The sequence below is a fragment of the Phodopus roborovskii genome, unplaced genomic scaffold (assembly GCF_943737965.1).
Source record: "Phodopus roborovskii unplaced genomic scaffold, PHOROB, whole genome shotgun sequence".
Taxonomy (NCBI): Eukaryota; Metazoa; Chordata; class Mammalia; order Rodentia; family Cricetidae; genus Phodopus; species Phodopus roborovskii.
In genome coordinates this window covers 11,193,638-11,220,737 of record NW_026126585.1, presented here as the reverse complement: position 1 = coordinate 11,220,737, position 27,100 = coordinate 11,193,638, and the positions used below count along the sequence as shown (strand labels likewise).

Genomic DNA, 27,100 nt, shown 5'->3' with positions numbered 1-27,100 from the left:
GTGAGGGCACTGGGATTACAGGCACACACCTGTGCACCTGGCTTTCTTTACATGGGCTCTGGGGATCCGAACTCAGCTTTTCATGCTTATGTGGCTACTTCCACATTACATTACATAGGCTGCTTCTCTAGCCTATGGAACTTAAGAAAATATGATTTGTAAAGTTGGGAAATTTTACACCAATATTTAGATGTATGCCTTTTGTTTAAATGAAAAGAAAAAAGAAAGGAAGGAAGGAAGGAAGGAAGGAAGGAAGGAAGAAAGGAAGGAAGGCTGTGGGAAATTGGTATCTAACCTGGCAGTGATGATCAGGCTTGGGTAAGCTGTGTCTGACTGTGGGGTGGTTGCACATCCCAGGATCCTGGCTCCGCTTCTCCTTTGCTCCCAGAAATAATAGTCGTATGTATTGTACCTGACAACCCTGCCAGAAATCTTCTGTCACACACAGTACAGTGTTCTAGGTTGGAGACAGGCCAGCATATGGTCCTCGCTAGACTTTATAAAAGATCTTAAATGTCCATGCTGTCATGCTACATTTTAGGTCAGAGCAGATGCCATCCACCTGTCTGTTGCCTCGAAGCTACAGGAAGCAAACTGACCACACAGCCAATCAGATTAAAGCAGGCACAAATTATACACAGCTGGTGAAAATTACACACAGCATTTCATGCTGATAGAGATAGGAAGACTGCCTGCCACTGGGTCTGGAGAGATAGCTCAGCATTTAAGAGCACTACAGTTGCAGAGGACTTGAGCTCAGTTCCTAGCACCCACAGCCACCTGTAAATCTAGTTCTAGGGGACCTGATGTCTTTCTCTGGCGTCTTTGTGTACCTGTACACACACACACACACACACACACACACACACACGCGCGCGCACACACACACACACGCGCACACACACACACACACACAAAGAAAACAAGTCTTTTTAAAAGCAGCGTCACATTTTAGCACATTTTTAGCACGTATGATGCTCTGGCCACGTCACTTCCTCCACTTTCTCTTTGTCTCCTCCCACTTCCACCATCCTTCCATCCGTCCATCTGTCCTCCTACCAAGATCCCATCCCTCCTTCAGGTCTTGGTTTTGATTTGCTTTTTTGCTTTGTGAGGCACTGTGTGTAGTCAGGGAAAAAACCCCACCCCCACCCCGCCACTGCGCCGTGGACATGGATGAGAAGCCATCCACTGGAGCATGAGGAACTCACCAGTGGCCGCATCACTGGAGATAATAGTCCTCTCTCACCATCCTTTCGGAGTATACACTGACCTTGCAAATCATTTCCATGTGAAACCACATGCCAAGGCAGAAGAGATGTCTCAGTTGATGATGTGAACAAAGGGAACGAACAGATCCTGGGGAATGACATCCCGTTCCACCCACCCATGGGCACCCGAACATGCATGCACAATAAATCACACCAAGTGTGAAGCACGCTAGGAATCCAGACACATTTAGGTATTTCCTGGATCTGGTGATTGATAGGTCCAAAAAAAAAAAAAAGTCTAAATGGTCCAAAACTCTGCTGAAGTAAGAAAAAGATGTTCCCACAAACAGCCTCTCTTCCATTCAAGACACTATGACAAGAGAAATAAACAAGATGTGGATATTGGACAGGGAGGGACCAAAGGGTTGCTGTCTTATTTCTAGAAGGTTGAACAGGAAGTTGCAAGGAAACAGGTTGCTGCAACATGGTCCTCTGAGTTCCACACACACATTCATGCCACCTGGGCACAAGTAAAGGTCCTTAAAAATGAAGTCAACCTTGTTTGCATGATGTCCAAAAGTTATATTCTGATGGTGCCATAAGCATAGGAAGAGGATGGGATAAAAATGTCCTAATTTAGAACATGTAAAGTAAAAGATTGAGATCTTGGGCTTCGAATCATTGACATTCTATATAAAAAAGAAAAGTAAGCTCACACACTTGCACAAGCCCTGATAATTAGAAGTTTTAATTTCTGTCACTTATAGGAAGGGAAGTAATAGTATAAGGAGGTGGCATATATATATATATATATATATATGCATATATATATGTATATGTATATGTAGAGAATATGCATGTATATATGCATTTTATATGTATTTACATTAAGAAGGCACATGTGTAAAATCTGAGCTTTTTATTAAACATCCAATTTTACTTGTGTATGTATAACCATGTGATGCCTGTTAGCACGAACTGTATGTGTTCATTAGCAGGTTTACGGCGGCCAGGAGAGGACATTTGGAGACAGTTGCTCTCCCTCTCACCGTTATATGGGCTCTGAGTACCAGAAGTTGCTTATGAGGCTCTGACTGCTAGCACAGTGACCCACTGAGGCATCTCACCAGCCCCAAGCTTGACTCTTTTTAGGTGGCATTGAAGTGGATGGTCAATAAGTCTTTTGTGTTCTTGAAAAGAGATTCTAGCCCACCTCCCTCTTTAAATAAGCAGATAACACTCACGATTTAATTAAACACTGGATAGAGAAAGAGAAACATCTGTAAATTCTTTTCTCCTAAATTTAATTTTGGCGGTTTATTACATACAGCATCTTTAATATCACAGTCTACGTTGTATGGTTTATTAAAATGGTATTATTTTGTTACGTTAATTGGTTTTGAAGGTTTAATGCTTACTCTTGATTTACTTGGCTTTTAGCATGCTTTTACTCACTTCAGGGTTATGTGGGGTTGAGGAGTACATGGAGGGAGCTTATTCAAAAATAAAATAGAATAAATAACCTCTTGGAGTGCAAAGATATACTCTGAGTAATTGGCAGGATTTTAACTACCAGCTGAAACCCCTGCAAAAATGGATAGACTTCCAATTTATTTGACTCTGTCCATTTCCTCAGTCGTTTCGGGTTTTCACTTGTGTTCAAAGACGTTTAATGAAAAATAATGACCACTGCAGTGTGCAGGGACATTGCAGTCAAGTCTTTGCTGGATTTTCAGAGCGCATTCCTCCTCATAAACTGCTTCCCTAATGAGTTGTGTTGTGTCTCAACTGGCTCTGCAGCATTTAGCCTGTGCTTTCCTCAACCGGCCCCAGATGGAAAATACTCTCTTGAAATTGGATGGCTTTTTAAGTGTTGCTCTCCACAGCCAGCTCAAAGCAACAACAAAACGCAACAACAACAACAAAAAAATCAGCTGAACAGAATGCATTTAATAGCATGGGCCATACCCCGCCCCAGCATCCTGTGTGCTCCAATGCTCTTTTTGCTTTGGGCAGTTGGGATTTTTCTAATTTAACTAACTCATTAACATTAGCAGATGACACACTGCAATATTCTCCCCCCAGTCACACCCCAGTCTTCTTCCGTTCCACTGGAGTTAGTGCATGCTGTATTTATTTATTTATTTACTTACTTACTTACTTATTTATTTGCTGTGGGTTATTTACTTATTCTTAGGATTTCCTTATATACCTATTTCATTTCCATTCTGATTTTCTTCTGAAGTATTTATGTGCAATGCACAGACATTTTGTATAGGGGGTTTTAAAACATTTCTTCTAGCCAGGCGGTGGTGGCGCATGCCTTTAGTCCCAGCACTGGGTGAGGGGATGGGAGGCAGAGGCAGGTGAATCTTTGTGAGTTCGAGGCCAGCCTGGCCAGCCTGGTCTACAAGAGTGAGTTCCAGGACAGCCTCCAAAGCCACAGAGAAACCCTGTCTCGAAAAACCAAACCAAAACAAACAAACAAACAAAAATTTCTTCAAGCAGTACATGAAGGAGGAGCTGAGGAGGGACTGTGGGGAGTCCTGAGATTACCCGGGAGAGGGAGTTGGGACATGCTCATGGTGCTGCTGTCTTAGAGTGCACTGTAAAGATGCAGTCGGTGTGTGTGTGTGTCTTCACAGCCACTGGCCATACCAGAGTGCCAACAAAGGCAAGGTATCCAAGGTTAGCTCCACCCAGAGCCAATACCGCTAGCAAACACCGTTTCTTCATTAATACACTATTATATTTTACACGGCATTTGGCTAGTCAGTACTTAAATTTCTTCGTAGGTCTTAGGTGTCCTGAAAATGGGAACATATGTTCCTGTCCCCTTCCCCCCCTCTTCATTTCCCTTTTATCGTTCTCCCCCATTCCCCACTTTCCTCCCTCCCCTCTCCTCCCTTCCTTCCTTCCCTTCCCTATGTCTCTTTCTGTTTTCCACCTCACCTTTCCTGCCTAGCTTTCTGCCTCTTATTTCCCAAGTGCTCCATTACCACCATACTGTGCTTGATCACAAAACCCATGTGCACTTGTTTTTTTTTTGTTTTTGCAGTGGCCTGGGAGACAGACAGGGCATTCTTATAAACTGCAAAGGAAAAGCCATCAGTCACCCATGGAGGGGAAGAGACAGCTCGATAAAAGGGACTTTGGTAAAAGACTCTCTCTGGACAGCAGTCTTGTGGTAAGTGCTAAATATTCACTGACCACTGTATGTGTTTTGGCTTCAAGTACGTTATTCTTTGACTGTTAACTTCCTGAATGCTCAGCTCCTAAGAACCTGGTTCCATTTGCCCCATTAGCAACATCCCTTGGGATTTAGGCTCATTTATTTTTTACAAACTCAAAAGCCAGAAAATTATTGGAATGTTTTTACAGTGTCTTAATAGGTAAATGTCACAATCTGTCAACATTACATATAATTGCGTTAATCCTGGCTGAAGTAGACATTAGCATATACAAAAATGCGCCCATGCCTCTGGTCCAAATGCCAGACCTATGCGTAGTCGGTCCGTCATCAGGCAGTTAACTATAGAGCTAAAACTGAACAAAAATTCAATACAACTTTTGAGTGTTGAAGAACCAAGGGATTGCTTATTTTGGCTCTGTATTCATTCCATTATACATAACATTAGTTTCTTTCTGAGCATTCTCACTCTGGTGGACTTTATTCTTTAAAAAAAAAACTGTATTTAGCATGTGTACATATGATGTTCGTGTGCATGCGTGTGTGTGTATGTGTGTGTGTGTGTGTGTGTGTGTGTGTGTGTGTGTGTGTGTGCATGTGTGAATGTGGCAAATTCATGCGGAGATCAGAGATGTTTTCAGGAGTTCAGATTTGCCTTCCACCTAAGACGTCTCTCTCATTTTGGATGCTGTGCTGTGTACTCCAGGCTAGCTGGCCTTGGAACTTCTCACTGGTTCTCCCATAGGCACATCCCATCTCCCCACCGCTGTCCTGGAATTCCAGATGAGCACACCACAGCCAGCTTCTCGTGTGCATTTCAGGGATCAGACTCATGTTACTAGGTTTGCTTGGCAAGCGCTTTTTACCAACGGAATCCTCTTGCCGGCCCAATGGCTATCATTCTTAATAGCCTGGTTGGCATTCCCTTTATGTGTGAGAAGAATCTGCTTAGCTCAAAGAAGCAGGTTAAAGCACTCTGCTTGGAAGCTAGTTTTCTTTTCCACAGGCTCTGGATCAACACATGTGAGTTACCTCTTCTGTGTCATGACACATGTGAGCACAAAAAGAAACCAGGTGAAGGCAATAGCTCAGCACCATTTGCTCATTAGGGAAATATAGATTTCTCTTGTTCCCTTCTTCTGTGGGAGTAGCAGGAATGTGCCATACTCAGTACTCATAGCAACTGGCCTGGAGACCGGTACATAGACCATGGCAGATAAAACATCTGTCGGGGGTTAAAGAGCATGAGCACCTGGATTCTATTCCAAGTACACATGTGAAAAAGCCAGGTGTGAGGGCAGTGCTGGGACATGGAGGCCGGTGACCTCCAAGGCTGTTTGCACAGCTGGCCTAGTTTATTTGGTCAGTTGCAGGCTTGTGAGTGACTCTTTCTCAAAACCCAAGGTGGGCAGAGGTGCCTGAGGAGCGACATCAGGATTTCCTGCTGACCTACACTCACATATATGCACAGGTACACACAACTGCATGTCCATGTCCACTCTCCCCTCCCATGATTGACAGACAGGTGGACAGGTTTATTAATTATGCCTCTTTACTTCTGCTCTGAGTCATGGTGTTTTTTTTTTTTATCTGCAGACTTTGTTATTTTTGCTGTGATCATGGCCAGGCTTTTCCTGAGTGAGGTTCTGGGTGCTGGGAAGAGAGTATGCAAAGCTATCACATGTGAATCCAGAACTTGGTGTCTACTGCGAGTCAGTGTTTACTAGTGTGTCCTTAGAGGGCATGGATGCTTGAAGTGTTCTTTTCTGGGGATGCAACCACAGCTCATGGAAAATGGGTGAATGAGGTGTGTGCTTTCATGTGTCCATTCCTTCTTCAGCTTCTGGGGAAAGTTGGCATACAGGGGTATTTTCTGGGACTCTTTTGCAGGAGAAGGTCTTCATGAGCATCGACAGTTCAGTGTGATCTGGCTCTGCCTATGCAGAGACATAGACAGCAACAGCCATATGGCCTTATGGGAACAGTTCAGATGGGATTCTTTTAATCTAGAAATAGCATCCTGGTTGCTTGGTCCCCAGAGCCACTTATTTCTGCCTTCAGGCTCAATATGCAAATATCATGCTAAGCTATGGTCTCTCAATAGTTCATAGTACCAGTTCTTGATAAAAGGTCTTCGATCAATTCAGAGTATGAATCAGAAGAGCTGAGTTCTAGGGGTACAAACAGAAGGATATGCATAGTTATTTATTTTGTATGTGTGCACATGTTTACATGGCAAGGCATGTATGTGGAGATAGGGAACAATTTCCTGGAGTCTGTCCTCTCCTTGTTACATGGGTTCTGGGGATCAAACTCGGGTCCTCCTGCTTTGGTAAAGCACTTTACCAAATGTATTGCAGTACTTAAGTACTGCACTTTACCAAATGTGCTGTCTTGCTGGGTTCCCTCAGTTTTTGAGACAAGTTGGAATCCACTAAGTTGGTAAAACTGGCCAATAAGTCCCTAGGATCTGCCTATCCTTGCCACCCCAGCACAGGGATTGTAAACTTACTCTGGCCAGCCTGGTGGGTTTGGTTCTTCCTACATTTATTCTGACAATGGAACTCACGTTCTCATGCTTGCAAGTCAGAAAGATTCCTAACCTAAAGGAGCTATCTCCCCAGCCTTGTAAAACTCTTTTGAATTACAGAATGGTAAACTTGGGATGTGTTGTCTAGTCTTCGCCTAATAGAAAAAATAGTTAAGACCCAGAGGAGTTACTTGCTTTTCCTGAAGTTAACCAGGAGAATAACCAGGTCAAGTGCAGGTCTCTCGTTTCTAGTCTTTATCTTTCACTAAATGTTAGCCCAGGGGGAGATGTCCTTTGGGGACAGTAGGTGGATGAAAAGGAGCCATGGAGTCCTTACAGCTCGAGACTCCAGTGTAATAACCATTATGACCAAAATGTCCGAGTTAAGAGACCCAGTGGTGAGTCCCTCATTCAGACTTTACAAGAGAAATTTCCTCCTCGTGTACTGCAAGAATAAGGTGCTGTAACTTTAGTACCTTTATATTTTACTCAATGAAATCATGAAGTATTGAGTTGGAAATTACAGCGCTCTTGCAGTGGTTTTTAAATATTGTTTTTTAAGGCTGGGGTAACAATAGGACGACGAAACATGTAGTACAGAGAGAAACAGAGAATAAAAATAGCTTATGCCCTTCAGTGACAACTTGGCAGGCAGATGGAATTTGTTGTGTGTATGCTTGTGCGTGTGTGCATGTATGTAAGTGTGGTGTGTGTATTCTTGTGCATGTGTGCATGTGTGTAACTGTGTGAGAGAAAAGGAGAGGTTGGGAGGAGATTGGGGGAGATCTCACACATGTCCATAGTCATAATGTTTAGCCTTTGATGCTGATTTTTACTTCATAAATGACACTTTATATGGACAAAGTGACATTTAAGTGAAATGGAAATGAAAAAAATTATAGGTTCCCAAGTGGGGAGTAAGGCCTGGAGAGGGAGGTGGGTGGGTGGGGATGTTTGCAGGACAGCAGCAGGAGGCCAGGTATGCACAGCCAGCACTGTCTTTTTGGTGGTAACAAAACCTCAGAATCAGAAGCCTCTTTGTCCCCATGCTTCTCAGCCCTCTGCGTGAGGCCTTTTGATCAGCCCAAGCCGGCCTCACTCTGTGCTCCTTGATTTGGAGGTTCCTTCCCAAGTGCCTGGACATTTGACACTTGGAGTCACAGTAGCATCCAGTGGAAGAGAAGACTGGGTTTTGGTTTTTAGATGTATTTTTAAATTGGTATGTGTCACATGTATGTCTGTGTGGGACTTTGAGTACATGAGTGCAGTGCCCACAGAGACCCAAAGAGGATGTCAGATCCCCTGGAGCTGGAGTTGCAGCCAGTTGGGAGCCCCCTGATGTGGGTGTTAGAAATAGAACGTGTGTTCTCTGCAAGAGTAGCAAGTGCTTTTAACTACCGAGTCATCTCTCCAGCCCCGAATGGTCCTTTTTTCTTAAAAACCAGTGCATGTTTCAATAGCAATTCTTTTGTTGTTTAAGTGTGTGTGTGTGTGTGTGTGTGTGTGTGTGTGTGTGTGTGTGTGTAGAAGGCAGTGAACAGTAGCAGTGTCATCCCCTAGGTACCATCCATTTTGTTTTTGAGACAAAGTCTCTTACTGGCTTAGAGTTCACCGAGCAGGTTCAGCTGACTGCCAATGACTCTCAAGTCTTTGAATTGGCTTAAATACTTTATATTAATGTGTATTTGTAAATTTGGGAGGGGGCATCCATATGGTGTCATAAAATTCTCAAGGTATGATATGGCAGTATTTTGACTGTACTGAGCGCTTCCCAGAGCATCTGCCCATGGGCTACGTTCCTTCTGGGGTCATGAGGCAAGTCTCCTGACCTCCATCATCAACTGCATTTAGCTAGGGCAGTGACTGCTACCTGTCAATCTCCAATGTTGTAGTTCTCTGAATCCTTGGAGTCTCTGAGATCAGTAAATCAAAATAGAAACTAGGCATGTTTGGAAAGCGTTCGCAGATGCTGTGTTATTAATGAGATGGGAGATTACCCTGTTTCCTTGGCAGAAATAAGGACAAATGGGTGGAGTTGTTTGCTTGGCATGCTCCCTGTTTCCTTATGGCACTGAGATCTGCTTGTCATCTTCCTGGTGTCTCACCATCTTTCAATAACTGGCTTTATCAGAGCCTCTGTGTTTCCATGGCAACCGAGTTTCCTGCATTTTCCTATAGCAGCCTCGTACCATCTTCTTGGCAGGCTCTCCAGTGCTTTGTCCATACAACAGGTAGCATGTTGATCAGTCTCTTTGGGAGTGCATCCTCAAACCCACCAGGTTCCAGGGCGGCCTTCTGGCATGTTGTTTCCAGGGCATTCTGCCCACCTATTGTTCTGGAGTGTTCCTCCTGAGACCTGTTTTCAGGGTGTTTCCTTCTACATTCTCATTTTCAGGTTGTTGAATGAACAACCTGGGATTTGTTTTCTGATGTCCTATATTACAGTAATGAGACAATTCCTATGTGCCTTTTCTTCATCTGTGGGCACCGGAATCAAGCACCTAGCGGGTGCTTGGCATGAGGGCCAAGAAATGCAAAGCAGGGTTTCTGCTAGTTTGTGATGCTTAAAGAATCTAGTATATTCAGAAATCACAGCACTAGCAGGATACACACAGCAGCATTGACGGATCTCGGAAAGTGGCATCGTTGGTGAAGTGCTTACCACATAAGCATAAGGGCCTGAGTTCAAGTAAAAGAGCCAGGAACAGTGGCATAGATTTGTAACCCAGCCCTCGGGAGGTAGCGGCAGGTGGATTCCTGGGGCTCACTGGCTAGCCAGTATATCCTAATCAGTCAGTTCCAGGCCAGTGAGAGACCCTGTCTCAAAAGTAAGGGGATGTACTGTGAGGAATGACATTTGAGGTTGACATATGACCTCTACAAGCACCTGTTCTCTCCCACCCCACTAGATTGCTCTCTTAGGATTCAGAAAGAAGTTGCCTTTCTGATTTTATTGATTAAAATGTTCTTAGCACAGAGAGAAGGGCTTTCATATTTCTCTTCACAATACTGGCTTGGATTTAATCTGTGTTGTCCCTGCACTCCCTTTAGCAAAAGTTTATTGAGGAAGCCACGGAGCCTTTAAAGACTGCCTCCAGTGTGCTCGGTTTATACTTTCAAAGTTTCTAGACCATAGGTAAGCTCTGTTGCAACCCTGAATCACTTCCCACTGTCCTCCCTGGCCACCACTGCTTATCTTCTTAACATTTTCCTCTCCTGTGTCCTGGTGCAAGGCAGGGTACATCGCACAGCTAAATTTTGGGGGCTCTTGCTCCCATTGCTTTATCTGTGTAAGTTGTACCAACTCTACGTATGTCAGTATCATCATCAGAATCTCAGCTGTTATCCACTCGTTTCCCTTCCTATGCTGTCATGTATTATTATCAGTTAATATTTATTAAACACCTATGGGATGTCCTGCCTTGGCCCAGCTTAGCCAGTATCCATGATCTTTCTGCCAGTTTTGTTCACAGCCCTCCTCTCCAACCCAATTCCAATTATTATTTTGAGAGCTAGTCTAAAGGCATCATATTCGAACATTCCACTTAACGCCAGATGCTCAGGCCGAGTCTCCATCCCTTGGACCGGTTTGCGGTTGCCTTTGGTCTGGGATCCCTTCTGTAAGCCCCAGCCGAGGTTTTTCCTGGTGGGTTCCTTTACATCCCAGGTCATTCCAGATGTTTCCTCCCCATAAGTTTCCATTCCTTAATGAGACTTAATGGATCATAATTGCCCGTTTCTGAAGATGCCTCAGAGGCTTTCCCACCTTCTGTCTTTCGGCCCCTCTCAGGTCCCTTGGTTTGAAGTGGCTGTCTTCAGCCTGGTAGATTTCCTAATACAGTTCATTCACAGACTGCTTTGTGCACATGGCTGTGTTGAGGGAAATAAAATCATTTGGTCTGGTGAATTCTGGGATCCATCTGTCGGAGCTGGCACCATGAGGAGCTTCGGGGCTGTTGGCTTTTTATAAGGGAAGCTTTTGTCGTGGGCCTGCCATCTTTGGAGGTAGAGTAGCCCAGAGGCCTGGCAGTAACCCAATGTGAGTGGCACAGTTCAGAGACGGAAGTGCTTGCAGACATCAGTGAGGTGTCCCGGGATGAAGCTACTGCTGTCATTTTTCCTTGTTGTGGTGTCCCAGCTGGCCCTGTGAGTAGGGGAGGAGGTGGTGTGGACAGGGCAGACCCTGGGGAAGTAAGGGCTCTCTGAGGGGCTTCTGGGCCAGATAGGATGGGCCCTCCACCTGCTTGGTGAAACTGGCAAGGAGAGGGGGAAGCAGAGGTGAGAGGGGGAGAAAGAGGGAGGGAGGGAGAGAGAGAGAGAGAGGGAGGGAGGGAGAGAGAGGGAGAGAGAGGGAGGGAGGTGGAGGGAGAGGGAGGGAGGGGGTGGAGGGAGAGGGAGGGAGGGGGTGGAGGGAGAGGGAGGGAGGGGGTGGAGGGAGAGGGAGGGAGGGGGTGGAGGGAGGGAGGAGAAGGAGAAGAAAAGGAGGAGGAAGAGGGAGGGAAGGAAGGGACAGAAGAAAGGAGAAGAAAGAGAGGAAGGGATGGGATGATGAGAAAGATAAGTGAAAGAGAAGGGGAGCGAAGGAGGGATGGAGGGAAGGAGACAGTTGACTGAGATATCCCCAGGCTAGGGGTCAGCAATGGGCTGATACTCCGGTCAGGCGTATGGATACTCAGGTCAGGCGACCGGAGGGGAAACGAGGAGGTAGCAGGCAGGGAGGGTGGGAAGCACATCAGGGACCACAGGATGCTGCATCTAGGAAGAGTCAATGCTATCTATGCCTCTGCAAATGCTACCCTGCCCTCGTGGTCCAAGGCCTGAGGACTCAACCAGCTGGCAGTGAACACAGCCCTAGGCGGAGGACCGTTGCCAAGGGTGTCCCCAGCAGCAGGTCAGAACGCCAGCGTTCCACTTCCCGCTTCTGTGCGCTCCAGTCCTTTACAGTGGCTGCAAGTGGCTGAGTCCATCCGGAAGTCAGAGGGGCAGGTGCTCAGGGGCCACCCTAGGGCCCGTGCAAGGGGAAGTGTGCAAGGTGGAAGCACTCAGAAGGGCTAGAACAGGGAAACCTGTGCTGAGAAGACAGTCAGGCAGAGAGAGAGAGAGAGAGAGAGGCGAGCGCGCATGCGCACCTGTGTGTGTGTGATGATGGTGTGTGTGTGGTATGTGTGTATGTGTGTGATGGTGTGTGTGTATGTGTGTGTGTGGTGTGCGCGTGTTATGGTATGTGTGTGTGTGGTATGTGTAAGTGTGTGTATATATGTTATGGTATGTGGTGTGTGTGTGTGCGCGCGCGTGCGTGCGCACGTGTTATGGTATGTGTTTGTATGGTGTGGAGTGTGTGTGTGTGTGGTATGTGTGTGTGTGTATATATGTTATGGTATGTGGGTGTTGTGTGTGTGTGTGAGAGAGAGAAAGAGAGAGAGAGAGAGAGAGAGAGAGAGAGAGAGAGAGAGAGAGCGCATGTCCATTTAGCTGTAGAAACAAGGTGGCAGCATTGGTCTTCCTCAGGGGCAGCTGCTCTCTACCTTATTTTTGACATGGGGCCTTTTACTCTTACCCAGAACTTGCCAGTTTAGCACTGTGCCTACTGGGCCAACTCCCTAGCCCCATAGCCTTGTTTTGCCCTTCCTTCCCTCCCCTTTTCCTTCCTTCCCTCCTTCCTTCCTTCCTTCCTTCCTTCCTTCCTTCCTTCCTTCCTTCCTTCGTTTGAGACAGGGTCTCACTGTGTAACCCTGACTATTCTAGAACTCTCTATGTAAACCAGCAGGTTGGTCTCGAATAGAGAGAGATTCACCTGCCTCTACGTGAGTGCTGGGATTGAAGGCCTCCTCTGCTTTCTGAGTGTGTGCTACAATAGAAGGCAGGCACTACCACACCCAACAGTCCGTTTTTATATGGTATTTGAAGTGAGTTTCTCTGTGTGGGTTTCCAGCCTGACACCTTGGGCTGTTTGCCTGAACTCGATGCTGACAAGACTTCTTCAGAACTCAGGTCCTGTGCACCTGTGATATATATGGTCTTTTTCCTGCAGGGTCCTGGATAAAGATGCTGGGTACAGAGCTGTGTACCTGTGGATGACACTGGCTATATAAGAGGGTGATCTATTAGATTGGTCATTTCATTAGAAGTCTAAATTCTTGGGTTAGGTAGATGGCAGTGTGCTTACAGCACTTGTTGGGTGAGCTCAGATCCTTAGCATCCACATGAAAAGCCAGGTGTGGTGGCAGATGCTTGTAATCCAGGTGATAATGGGGAGGTAGAAACAGGCAGATCCATGGGGCTCACTGGGTAGCAGCTAGCCTACTAGTTGAGTCCCAGGATAATAAGAAACTCTTCTCCACAAAGTTCAGTGGTGTCTGAGGAGTGACAGCCTAGGTTGCCCACTGGCTTCCACATGCATGTGCACACATTCATGCAAACACCACATGTACATCCACACACATGAACATGGACATACTCAAAATAATAAAAAAGTAAAGGAATAAATATATAAATAAATAAATAAATAAATAAATACAGACATGCTTGGCTGGAGAACCCATTCCTCTTGCCTGTATGAGCTTGGCCATCTTGTGTGCTTTCTTTGAGTCTCCGTATTCTTCTGTATATGAAGACATAGTTATCTCTCCTTTCGTGGCCAAGGGGAAGAGTCAAGGGAAGTAACTTCGAGCACATGCAGCACTGAGCCTTGTACGCTCTCTTCTCTGTATTGTAAACATAAGATGGTGGCTCTCTTTGTCTGCACATAGGGAGAATTCAGACATGACAAGTTTTTTTTTTCCTTTGCCTTTTAAATATGCATAGATGGTCTTTAAGAAAGAGAAAGTCATAACCAGAATGCTCTCAGCCAGAAATGTCCACTCTGGTTCCTTGCTACAGGTTGTCTCTTGCCAAGCCCAGAATTCCTTTCTTCTTGCTCTAGTTGCTTGGGAGTTCCCTATTAGTGACTATGCCAGACTTTTTAATATGGAACATTGTATTTTTTTTTTCTGGAACTTTTGGGCTTCTGCCCTCCCAGCTGAATTCTGGCCAATGACTATTTATAACAGGTAATTTTATTCCGGAGTCTTCCAAAAGTGCCCATGGTCTTCCAAGCACATGCACAATGACTCCCTGTGCCCTGGGTCCTGCTGAGTCTTTCTTCCAGGGCCCCTGCGGGATCAGACTAGTGGACTGGGCAGAGAAGCTCTTCTTTGTTTGCCTTCTGTTTTTAGTTGCTCTGAGCTCTGCCAACTTGGAGCAGTAGGAGATAGATGAGTTTTGGGGGAAGGAGCTGGAGAATGTTTCCCATCTAACAGCCCCCCTTTACTTTATTGAGGGAGGAGCAGAGGACAGCTTGGAGGGGTCGAAGTAGAAAAAGGTTTCCACTACACAAAGAGAAAGAGGAAGCCGGGTTTCAGTGGCATCTTGCCAGGCCCCAGGAATGCGCCAACCCTGGGAATTGGCCCTGGGCCAGCCCCCTCAGCGGCTGCTGACTTGGGAAAACGGGCTCTCTGGTGGCTGCCAGGAATGTAGACAATGGCCTTTTGGATGGCTCAGCTTTTGAAAATTTGGCTGTTGTTTTATTATCACCAAAGGTAACATTTATTAGGCACCTGTGTATGCACGCCAAAAGATAAAATGCATGATTGGGAGTCCCTGTAACTTAACCAGAGGAAGCACTAGGCCCTGGTTAATACAGAAAGCCTGCATCTCTTTAGGGTCTAGTGCTACCTGAGACACGCGTGCTGAGCAACACACAATTTTAGACTTAACGTTAGTTTTAAGGTGGAACTTAAATGAAGTTAGTTTGCTCCATTGCTGAGAATGTCTTTGTTATAGACCAAATGTGTTCTAAGAGAGAGAATCCAAGACTCAGTGCTTGGTTTAGGATAGACACTGCCCAGTGTTGTCTGGGAGGGAAAGAAAGTTGCTAGACTATCCCTCTATCCCTCCCTCCCTCCTTCCCTCCCTCCCTCCCTCCTTCCCTCCCTCCCTCTCTTCCTTCCTCCCTCCCTCTCTCATCTCTCTCACACCCACCTCTTTTAATATGTGATCAACTAGTAGGGAATAGTGGTGATGGTGTTATTTATTTTTTAAGATTTATTTTATTTATTTGTTTGGATGTTTTTGTGTCTGTGTTAGTATATTCTATACACATGGGGGCCAGAAGAAGATGTTGAATTCTAGGGTCTGGAGCTGACGGGAATTGTGAGACATCGAATATGGATTCTGGGAACCAAACCTGGGTCCTCTAGAAGAGCAGCAACTACTTTTAATGGTTGAACCATCTCCTCAGATGCCAAATGGTACTATTTCAGTAGTAACTGGTTTTATCCTATGAGGAGTTTATCAAAATGGCTCACTAGGTCACGCAAGCATAAGGGTTCAGTGTCCCAGAACTCTCTGGAAACAGCACTTGAGAGGCAGATACAGGGAGACTTCAGGGCTCTTACCAAGTCCATGCATTCCAGGTTCAGAGAGAGACACTGTCCAGGAGGGGCCACACAAGGCTAACTGAGTTAAGGAGATTGCCTCACCAATCTGAGGACCTGCGATCTATTCCTGGAACCCATGGAAAGATGAAAGGAAAGGAGAGAATCAACTTCACAAAGTTATGTTCTGTCTTCTAAATGCATACCATGGAACACATGTCTCCCCACAGCATGCAAATGCATACAGTATTAGTAATAAATAAAATGAAACTAAGGTAGAGTGCTATTAAGGAGGACACCAGGCTCTGGCCTCTACCTGTATGCACAACATATGTGCCTATGCATATACACACATTATAAAAATAAATGGCTTTTCCATTCCATCTATACAAGGAGGTAGAGTAGCATCCTCATTATACCAGTGAAGTTGCTGAGACTAGAAGATTGAGTCACTTGTCCCAGGTCACATGACTCTAAGCAGCAAGGTCTGTCTTCCTACATAGCACATGTTGCATAAATCTCCACTGTGTCCTTTCAAAGTGAGGGGTTTTCTGGCTTCCCTTTGTTGCTATGGTGATGTGTGTGTGACTCCCAGGATACTGCAGGGCCTGGTACCATAGCTTCAAAGGTCATTTTACTGTGGCTTCTCTCAAAGCAGGTAGGGCCTTTTCAGCTTGAAGCCCATCAATGCAGATAGTCCGTTTTCCCTTGTGTAAGCCTTTCTCTGCAGTCTGGTGAGATTCTGTGGGAGGATTCTTTGTAAATGGGGTGGATGGGGGGATGAGTGGGGGGAAGAGGTACAGGCCCCCTCCCTTTTCTCTCAACCTCCCAAACCTCCTTCTATTTGTGTGAATGCAGTTGTGTGAGCAGCGACTGCTCTTCTCTCTTTCTAGAAGGATTCTCCACCTAACAAAGGGCTCAGGGAAGATTTCTTTAAATAGCTTTTAATGCATTTTCAATTGGATTTAATTCTCAAAGATCCAACTTGCAGTCATAGTTTCCCATGGAGCTCATCCCCAGCATCCGACCTTCTCTCTCTCTCTCTCTCTCTCTCTCTCTCTCTCTCTCTCTCTCTCTCTCTCTGATGTGAAACAGATCACAAATGGTATTTTAGGTTTAAGAGCTTCCCCGAGGAGCCCTGAAGGGTCCGGAGAGCCTGTCATTGTGCAGAGAGGGACGTTTGACTCGGATAGAGGAGACAAAGCCAGGCACCCAGACCTCAGGCCTTCCCCCGAGGTACGCTGTCCATGCTGATGGCTGCAAGGGGCTGGTGGACAGATCAGTGCTGGTGGTGTCCTGTGCTCAATCCAGCATCACTCTTTATAATCTTCCTGAATGTCTGTAAAGAAGATTGCCCGGCACAGAGGTCTAGAAAGGTTTTTACTCCTGGCTAATGATATCCATTGAATATTTACGCACTTAATAAAGTATTTTTATGCATGTGTGTGTGTGATGGGGGCATGCTTGCAAATGTGTGTGCATACACATAGAGACCAGATAACACTCGCAAGTCGTCACAAAAGCCATTTTACTTACTTGCTTTATATGTGGTATGTGGGTGGGTATGTGTAATTGTTTCTGTATGGACGTGCATGCAAGAGTGCATGTACTTGTGTCCCCTGTGCGTGGAGGCCAGAGCACGATATCAGTTGTGTTCCCCTATTGCTTTTCATGGTAATTTTTGAGACAGTCACGTGGAGCTCACCAATTCAGCTAAGCTGACAAGCTCTGGGGGCCCCTGTCTTTGCCTTACAGTACTGGGGTTGCACACATACATGCTCATTTTTGTGTGTGTGTGTGTGTGGGAGTCCCAGAGACCCAAGCTCAGGGCCTCTTGCTTATACATTAAGCACTTTACTGATTGACTTATTACCCCAGCCCCCCAACAGGGTTAGTTTTGAAAAGACGGTTGTTTAGTTTTGTCTCAAACGTTCTGTGATGCTCCCTTCAGGGTTCTGGTATGTTCTTCAGAGAGCCATACAGATGAATGTCATAGGGACCAAAGTATGGACTGTGAAGGCTAAGCAGAGGAAGAAGTTGGTCCTCACTTTGACCTGGTATGGGTATCAGCTGGGCAATGGGGATATATGATATAAAGAAGGAAAAAAATGGATGGACGAATGGCTCTCAAAATAGAGGATAACTCTCTAGGGTAAGCAATGATTCTGGAGCAAAAGAAATGAAGATGTAAGTGCACCATCATGGTCGCACCACACACACACACACACACACACACACACACACACACACACAGAGAGAGAGAGAGAGAGAGAGAGAGAGAGAGATTTTCACACAGAGACAATACATGGCTACATTCAATTAAATGGACTCAGTGTCCTCTTGGCTCTTAAAGTCCCTGAGAATTTAGTTATTACTTATTTGGTGAGAAAAGGCCCCAGGTTCATGATGAGTGCACAGTGTTGGGAAGCAAGGGACAATGATTATGGCAGCTCATATCCCTGCCCTGCATTTGCTCTCTCTGAAGCTGGCAGATTCCGATCCTGCTGGGCACGGTGCCTGTGACCCAGATGAAGGTATGTGGAAACAGACCAGGCAGGGCCTTCACAGAGTGCAGAGACTCTGGGGAAACCCAAGGCTAGGCACCAAGGCAGCAGGCGTCGAATGCTGTCGCCGTCAAGGGAGTTGAATAGACACTCAGAAAACTAGATAGGATGCTGGGGGTGTAGCAGAGCAGGTAATGGATGGCTAGTATGCTCCAAATCCTGGGTGTCATCCCACGCACTGCAAAACCCATGTGTGTGGGACACACTTGCAGTCCAGTGTGCTCGTCAATAGAGGGATGGAGGCAGGGGGATCAGAAGCTTATGCTCATCCTCTACTACAGGGAAAATGTGAGGCCAGGCTGGGATATGATACCTGCTGTCAGAAATTACACACACACACACACACACACACACACACACACGAGGGAGAGAGAGAGAAAGACAGAGAGGGAGATAGATAGAGAGACAGAGGGAGAGAGAGAGAGAGAGAGAGAGAGAGAGAGAGAGAGAGAGAGAGAGAGAGAGAGAGAGAGACCATGTTCCAGAGAGGAACAAAAAACCAGTAAGATGCCTCGTGGTACTATTTGTTTCCAAACTAATTATGCTAGAATTCTTGTAAAATTGAATAGAGCAGGCTTCTCACTTGAGTGAGATTCACTATTCTCCTTGACAAGGTACAAATTGATCCTTTAGAAAAGTTAATAGCTTAGCCATTGTTAATATTAACTACCTAGATATTAACAGTATGGCTGATCAAATTGAGAACTCTGTGTCTATATTTATTATATTTACTGAATGAGCACATTGACTAAATGTGTGGGTAAGGGTAGAAGTTTTGATTACATGACTAAAATGCACAAGCTGTCAGTTTTTATTTTATACATAAAAATTTTTGATTAATAAAATTTGCTGTACTTTAAGTTAAAAAAATGTCCATATCACCTTAAGTTCTAATGTTTTATATTTAATCTTTGCGTTATGTGGCACTTCCTGGGAAGACATGACATGGGTGATGATGGCTCATGGTCACTGCATAGATGGGAGAGTCTCCCCTCTTCAGCTGACCTTGCTGATTACATAACCCTAGAGGAGGAGGGAGGGGTAGGGACACTTGTGTGTATGCTAAGTTTTAGGGATTTCCTGAGAATCGTGGGGTGTTTACTTCCTGTTCATAATGAGCCCACCTTCACAAATCTGTGCATCTGAAGAGCTTCTCTTCAGGGTGAACTTTTTGACTTCAAAGGAAATTGTTATATTTGACTTTTTATATCTCAGTTGCTGAGCATTGGAAGACTGACTCCATTAAGTTTCATCATGGTCTCTCCTTTAGTCAGGGAGATTTATTGCAGTCATTGGCTTCTGAGTCCAGTTAACTTACTCAGACTGTTGAGTTTCTATCCGACACGTATTTGTAGTCATTTATTCCATATCCTTTGACCATTTACAATTCCCAGCATGCCTCAATCCTTTCAGAATTGTTTGTCCCTTCCTTCACTCCTGTTTCCTGTCTGTCTTTTTGGAGCCCATGCTAGCCCCAGATTTACTAATATAGCTGAGGATGACTTTGAACTTCTGATCCTCCTTTTTCTATATCCCTAGCTCTGGGATTAGAGGTATGTGGTGCCGTACCCCATTTATTCAGTGCTGGGGCTAGAACTCAGGGTTTGCTAGGCAAGCTGTATCCCCACTCCATAGTCCCGGGCTGTTGTGGTATTGTCCCTTGCTTAGGTGACCCAAAGTCATACCTACTTGGTATTAACCTTGCATAGCCTTTTGAAAATGAGTCTAAGAGAGCTAATTAACTTTTGTAATTTATTTTGTTATGGTTATAAGAATATGTGGTACATCCATGCAGGTATGGAGGCCAGAGGGAGACATCCAGTGTCCTGCTGTATCACTCACTACCTTATTCCTTTGATATAGGGTCCCTACCCTCTATAAACCCGGAGCTAGGCTGGCATTAGCTTGCCCCAGTCATCCTCCCTGTACCCCCCCCTCCCAAGACTGAATAAAGTTACAGGTGGCCACGTCTGACTTCTTATGTGACTACTGGGAATTCTAATTCAGGTGCTCATATTTGTGAGCAAACAGTCACGCCCACCAGTCATCTCTCCACACCGTGTGCACTTTTGAGCCTACAGATGACTGGGCAGAAAGGCCTGTTTCTTTCCCTTGCAGTAATAGTACCAGTGTACAAATAAGCTTTTCACATTGTCTCTACCTCATATCCACATTATTAGAAAACTTAATGCTAAGTAAAATCCGGCTCAGTGTGGCTGGAGAGATGGCTCAGCAGTTATAAGCACTAGATCTTTTACCAGAGAACTCAGCTTTAGTTCCCAGCACTGGTGTTAGGTGACCTGTGGCAGTAACTATATCCAAGGTATCTGAAGTGCTCTTCTGGTCTCCATGGGAACCTGCACACAAGTGCACACACATATACACACAGTCTTTTCAATGAATCAAAGATACTTAGAAATGATGGCTCAGTTCACTAAACTTGCATCTGTATTTGATCCCCAAAGATAGTTCACAGTACTTTGACATGAGCTCATGTGTAACTTTGACCACATCTGTAAAAGTAGCAAATGAAAAAGACCAAGCCATCAACCTCCTGTGACCCCAGTTCCTAACTTCAGTATTATTGATAACTTAGCAGCGAGGCCTACAGAGACCTCACCCTCATTCAAAGTCAACAGTCCTGGACTGGGAGGCTGAACTGGAACTCAGCATTGTCAGCCAGCACTTCCTTGATGCCTGAGGTCAGCAACCTGACCTCAGTCTGATTGCTAGATTTTCTAAAAGCTCTGTGTAATTCTTGGTACCATAAAACAATTCTCTGTGTGGCAGCAGAGATAATGAGCCATCAAAGCCTGGGAGGCAGCCATGTCCTGAGCTCGTAGCAGGTGCTCGTGGATGGAGCTAGAGTCCAGACTCCCTCACCCTTCTGTGAATCTAGTGTAGACACACAGAAGGCAGGACACATGCTCCAAACGAGTCTTTGAAACAGAATGCCTTTGCTGTGTTTCTGTGCGATCATCTTTTCTTCCTTTCCATTTTCTCTCCCTTCCTCTCCCTCTCCACCCCTTCTTTTCTTGTTTCCCTCCTTCCTTCCCTACCCCTTCTACTTTTGTCCCTTGCCATTCTTTCCCCTGGACTTTCCTTCTTCCTGAAAGTCCCCCCCCACAGAGGGGGTGGGTGGGGAATGTGTGTCAAGGTGACATCGAGACAGATAACTGGGGGAAAGGAATTCATCAGGAAAGCTATTAACTCCATGAAAGGCAGACAGAAGTCTGTGTGGGGCTCCAAGGAGAGTTCCAGCACCTGGGGGGGGGGAGACCGCTTGGCAGCATCTCTGGAGAGAGGATTCAGAGCCCTTAAGAAAGAAGTGGAAGTCAGTTCCTTTAGCTTTCTGCAGATGGGTGGTATTTCACAGCGAGAACCTGCAGCCAGGCTCTCAGACTTCTCGGCAAGAGGCAGGGAAGAGGATGTATGGTACCCAGGCCTCCTTTGACATTAATTCACTCCCCATGTGAAAGATCCTGCTGAGGGCAGTCCCTTAGCTAGGAACTCACAGACAATGACTCTAAGTAGAGTTCTTGTCCCTCCCTGTGAGCCTAGGCTGGTACAGATTTTGTGGACTGAGCAGGAGTTCTTCCCCCTCCCTCCCCTCTCTCCCTCTCCCCTCCTTCTCCCCTCTTTCTTCCTTCTGTCTAGTCTTCTATACACCTTCCCTACCCGTTCCTCTCTCTTATATATCTTCTGCCTCATTGCCTGGGAATACGGATGCCCTGAATACGGATGCCCTGAACTTTAGAGTGTTGGAACTTGCCTGCAGCACCACACACCCACCCCACAGCTGGCTCAGCACTTGGCTGTCCAAAGAGCTGTCTCTCCTGCCTTCCAGACTAGAATGATCTGAGAATTAGCCCATACTCTTTTTCGCTTGGCAGCCATGGCTCTCGATGGCTAACTTTTTACAAAAGCATAAGCTTCTTTGTGGGCATCATTGCCCCCCCAAAACAAAACCTTAATCACCCAAATTTAGCATGAAATTTCAAAGGCTTAGTCTCTGTGAAAAACGAGAAGATCAGAGGAGTGGAGAATTTTAAAGCCAGGGGGAGCTTAGAGATCTGAGTAGATGCTGAACAAATGCAGCTCTTGGGGGCTGTCTGCTCGTCCCAGAACGTTTATTTGTGTTACCTGGGGTCCTTTCTGTCTCTCCAGGAGTACAGAAACACAGAGAGCAAATCCCTGTGGTTATTATTCTATTATTTACCAATGACAAAGGCTTGCATATGAGCATCACAGGCTCTCTTTTGAACTTCCTGTTTGCTTTCTTCCTTTATGGTCACAGGTATATTTAAAAATCTGAAATAGCCCCAAGAACTAATGACTCTTTGGAGTTCTGAACAAACTTATACACTGTTCTCTGTGCACACACGTAACAGACAGCAGAGAAACCTCTCTTTCTCTCCGTATGTATGTATGTATGTATGTATGTATGTATGTATGTATGTGTATGCATATTTTAGGGTGGACTCCTGTGGGAGTATTGTATAAACTGACAACATGACCACTCTAAAGTATGGTTAAGTGGAAGGTGTGAGGAAGAGTCCAGAGCAGAGAGAGGAAGTACTAGATTAAACATCCCAGTAGACTGGCTCTGGCCAGGAGAGAAAGAGGAGCAGAGTAGAGTGAAAGAGAGAGTCAAAGAAGGCGTGTGTCAAAGAGTCCAAGAGACAGCCGGAGAGAGAACTAAGAAGACAAAAGGGAGCATGTAGCCGAAACTGCAGGGTTATAAGGAGAAATGAGCTGGGGGAGTTTAGAGTAAGGAGTGGTTAGAACAGCTAGGATGCCAGCATGGACCCTGAAATGTGTAACAGGTACTTGTGATATGTTAATAGTCACCACAAATAATAGCCATTTGTTTTTCCTGCCAGTGATAAGGAAATAAATCTTTTGGTAGAGAGGAACAGGCTTCACAAGTTCTTGAGGAATGCTGGCTTTAGTCTAACTGACAGAATTTGGACCTGACAGGTATGCATATGTACAGCTGTGTGCATAGCCACCTAGCGTGAGGAAGTCACAGAGCAGCCTCAAGTATTTCTCAGGTGTTGCATACCTTGAATTTTATTTTATTTTATTCTGAGACAGTTTCCCATTGGCCTGGAGCTCGCCAAGTTAGCCAGGCAGGCCAGCTAGTGAGCCCTAGGGATACTCATTTGCCTCCTCTGTGCTGGGATTGCAAGTGTGTGCCTTCACATCTAGTTTTTAATTGTGGATTCTGGGAGTGGAAGTCAGGTCCTCCTGCTTGTACAGGAGATACTAATCCAATTCCCTAGTCCTGAATTTACATTCTTACATAGAAAAAAATGTCCCATTGGCCAAGGTGATTAGTGAGGAGCCCTGAGAGGACCAAGAACACCAGGGAAAGCTGACTATTATTAGTACACAGTTATTTCCTGGTTACCTTCCTTTAGGGGTTCTGTCTGGTGGCCATTGTGGACTGAAACTGTATTTATGTACATGTTATTGAGCCCGTTCATAGCTTGTTCATGACTTAGATTTGGCATACTGGCCTTAAACAGGAAGCCGTAGCAACCAATTTGATACTGACATTGTCTCCTTATAATTAGGTTAGTGGGGTTTCTGTCCCATTCTGGCCATAGTTCAAAGACGCAGTGAGGTTAAGTACAGTAAGGAGTTTCTTTTCTCTTAAGTAAAAATTGACAGCCCATTATCCTTGCAGGCAGATGGTATGCTGATGCTGATAGCATTTGAAAAATAAATGTGTTGCATGAAATTGTCAATGCTAGTCTCTTAAAGTGTGTGATCGCTGTAGTTCTGTTGGATGATTGGAGTCTTATCTATCTGCAGGGTGGTCTGTTTCAGCAGGAATGAGCTCCATGCATTCATTCATTCAGTCCTAGAAAAGAATCAAGTCAGGAAGTTGCAGCTACATTGAATCAGGGCTCATGAATTCTCCTGATGACTGGGGTTGTCTGTGTTGCTCCAGCAGCTAAACACACGTCTTCTTTATCTTGTGTTACTGCTGATCTGTCGGTAGGTACCTAATCTTCATGTTCATACCTTCTGAAAGAAGTCTGTCTTTGTGTCTATTGTTGGAAAGCTTTTTATTTTCTGGATTCCATACCAAGCACTTTAATCCTCCATTCTTTTCTTAGGGTACTCAAAATGTTTCCCAGACAGATACACTTTATGTTTATAGCATAGGAGCTTTGCTACTTCAAAGGTATCAAAATACCTGAAGAGTGACTGACACACAGGCTCCTGGCTTTATCCTTAGAGTTTTTTCTGGTGCTAATGGCTATGATGAGTTGAAGGACACAGGGCAGACCTTGGGAAAGATGTCAGTTTCATTGCACTGAGCCTGAAGGATGATAAAAGTAATTTTCATGTAGCAGGGAGTCACCAGGGGAAATTAGTAAGCATCACACAACTTGGTTCCAGAGATTTCTGTGTGTTGCTCACAGATAACTGTGCCTTGGTGAAGGTGTGTTTTCTGCAAGATATCCTCATGCTGTAGTTAGTTCATCATCATGCTGTAGTCATTCCATCATCCTCATGCTATGGATAGAGTCAGTCCATCAGAGACTTGGGAGATGCACAGGCACTGCCTTGTTAAGCAAATAACTAATGTCTGCTTGTGTGTTAGTAGAACTAGAATGCTGGGCCTGTTAACACTGTCATTTCCCAAAGCAACTTGTCTGGTTTGCTTGACTACAAGATTCCTGAGAAAGCTTCTGTAGGGCCTTGAGTACTGTCGGATTTTATGCCTGTTGCTGGCTGGAAAGAACTTATTAAGAAACACATGATCTGTCAAAGAAAGTGTGCTGTTTAATTTAATTTAGGTCTTAGATAACCAGATATTTTATGAGGCAGGCATAAGATTTTGTCTGAAGGTACCAGTAAGGGAATGTTTTACTGTATGCATATTATAAATGTAAGTTGGAGTTGATTTTTCTACCCAGGTGAGTTAGATTTTTTTCCTAAGGGTGACTAGAAACCACTTGGCCCCTCTATGACCTTGTATCTGGCTTGAATTTTCCCAATAAATATATCAAAATACCTGGCAGAAGCAACTTAAGGAAAGAGCTGATTTTGGCTCACGATATGAGGGGTGTATTCTGTAGGAGCTGGGAAGTCGTGGAGGCAGGAGTGTGACGCTGACCACTTTGCAGTCACTGTCAGGATGCAGGTGTTCAGCCCACATACTCCTTTTAGTATTCATTTGAGTGTGTATTTACATATGTATCACAATGTGAGTGTAGAAATCAAGGGGGCAGCTTATAGACATTGGTTCTTTCTTTCTAGCATGTAAGTCCTAGGAATCGAACTTATGTCATCAGACTTGGCAACAGGCATCTTTATCTGTTCAGCTGTCTGGCTGGCCCGCTTTCTTGTTTTATTGAGTCTAGGACCCCATTCCATGGAATGGTACAACCAATGGCTGGGGTTAGTCTTTCCACCACAATTAATTCTCTAATTAGGAGAATCTCACAAACATGGCTGGGGGAAAACCTAGCCTAGAAACTCCATCATGCCCAAGAGACTTGTCCAGGAAGAGTCTAGATCCTATGTAGTCAATAATCAATATTAACGATCACAGTCTTAAACGAAGTTGTCTGGAGAGATTTTGTTAGTGACCACAGTCCTGGTTCCTTTCTAGTCTCTTTAGCTTTTAACACTGCGTCCTGTATGGCTTCCTCTGCCCCATGATCTGTTGCCTTGGCATCCAGTCTTTCTTCATTCTTTCACTGTTGCATATCAATCAGACTGACTCTGAAACAGCTGAAACAGAAGGCAAAGCTTGGATTCCATTAGGGCCAGAGGATCATTTAGAACTGCATAGGAAATGCTGTGCGCTGACCATGCCTATTGTAGCACAGTGACATTTTGCTAGCCACACCCAACTTTGAACTGCCACTTAGTGAGATGCTAATAGCACCTCATGGCTGCTTCAGGTAGACCTTCAACTAAAATAAATCCAAGCCAGTTTTTCAGATTTACCAACGGAGAGGTTATTAATGATGTCCATCTTGGAAGGATGCACACTGGCTTCTAGGCATAAACTGAGTCACCTGTCCCTTAGACATTGTACCTCTTCCTGTGATTTCTGTTGTGGTCTATTGCAAGTTGGCTACAGATACTCCCTAGTCATGCAGTCCAAGGAGGAGTTATCAGTGAGTCATAGACTAAAGCACTTGACCTATGAATTCCTTTATTGTTTATTGACTGGTTATTATTTGTGCGTTGTAGTATTTATACAAGGCTGCATGGGCATACATATCTAAACATGTATAGTATGCATACATGTCTATATGGCTATATACATATGTAAATGTGTATGTGGATGTAGGGTATAGAATGTAAATGTGTATGTGGATGTAGGGTATAGAGGTTGACATCAAGTGTCTTTCTCACCATGTGAACTCACCTAGAGTTCACTGATGTATTTTGGCTATTCTGACTGAACTAAGGGATCTGTTCCGTATTTTGGCTATTCTGACTGAACTAAGGGATCTGTTCCTGTCCAACACCCCAGCATATACTGTAGACATCTCCATGAGGAACATATAGCTCTGAACAGAATTTGTAAAATTCAGATTATGAACTCAAGTCAAGAGTTCTGAATTCAGCATTTGTCGATACAGAGCAGGCAGTAGAGCCTGGGGCTACACAGAAGACCTGGCTACAAACAGACAGGTCCTTAGGGCCAGTCACTAGACACCTTGTAAGTCAACTTCATTGGCTCTGTTTCCCTGGGGCTAGTAGCCTGGCTCTGACTCATTCTGTCTTGTGGTATTAAAAAGCCTACTTTGTGCTTGTAGATGATATATAGGGTGCCTCCTGTCCCCGTGTTCTTGCTTGACTCCCTCTGTAAACACCGGTCTCTTGTCTCTCATGCTTTCATCGTCCTGTGGACAGTTGAGAAATTCTCTATGCTTTCAGTTTTTCCTTATTTGAGACAGGAATTCATGTGTCCCAGTGTGGCCTTGAATTTTCTATGGTGACCAGGACGATGTTTAACTTCTGATCTTCCTGCCTCTACCTCCTGAGTCCTGGGGTAATTAGGGACATAACAATTCACTGATGCTGCTGTAGTCACCTCCATCTTAAATAGATGTGTAAAGGACAGAGAGGTCAAACCTTCATTACAAGATGCAGGGGTAGGTGAAGGTTTAGACTGTCAGCCCTGGAGGTGGCCTCTGCAGTGTCCTGTTGAT

At 45.0% G+C, this 27,100-nt stretch overlaps 1 protein-coding gene across 1 annotated transcript in view; it reads left to right on the top strand.

Annotated features, from left to right (window-relative positions):
• Nckap5 (NCK associated protein 5) overlaps window positions 1-27,100 on the top strand; it is an 806,966-nt gene that overhangs the window by 102,985 nt on the left and 676,881 nt on the right. Inside the window, exon 2 of the mRNA XM_051203949.1 lies at window positions 4,270-4,398. Within this exon, the coding sequence (XP_051059906.1) occupies window positions 4,330-4,398 (69 nt within the window). The 5' untranslated portion in view covers window positions 4,270-4,329. The remainder of the gene's footprint in view (window positions 1-4,269; window positions 4,399-27,100) is intronic.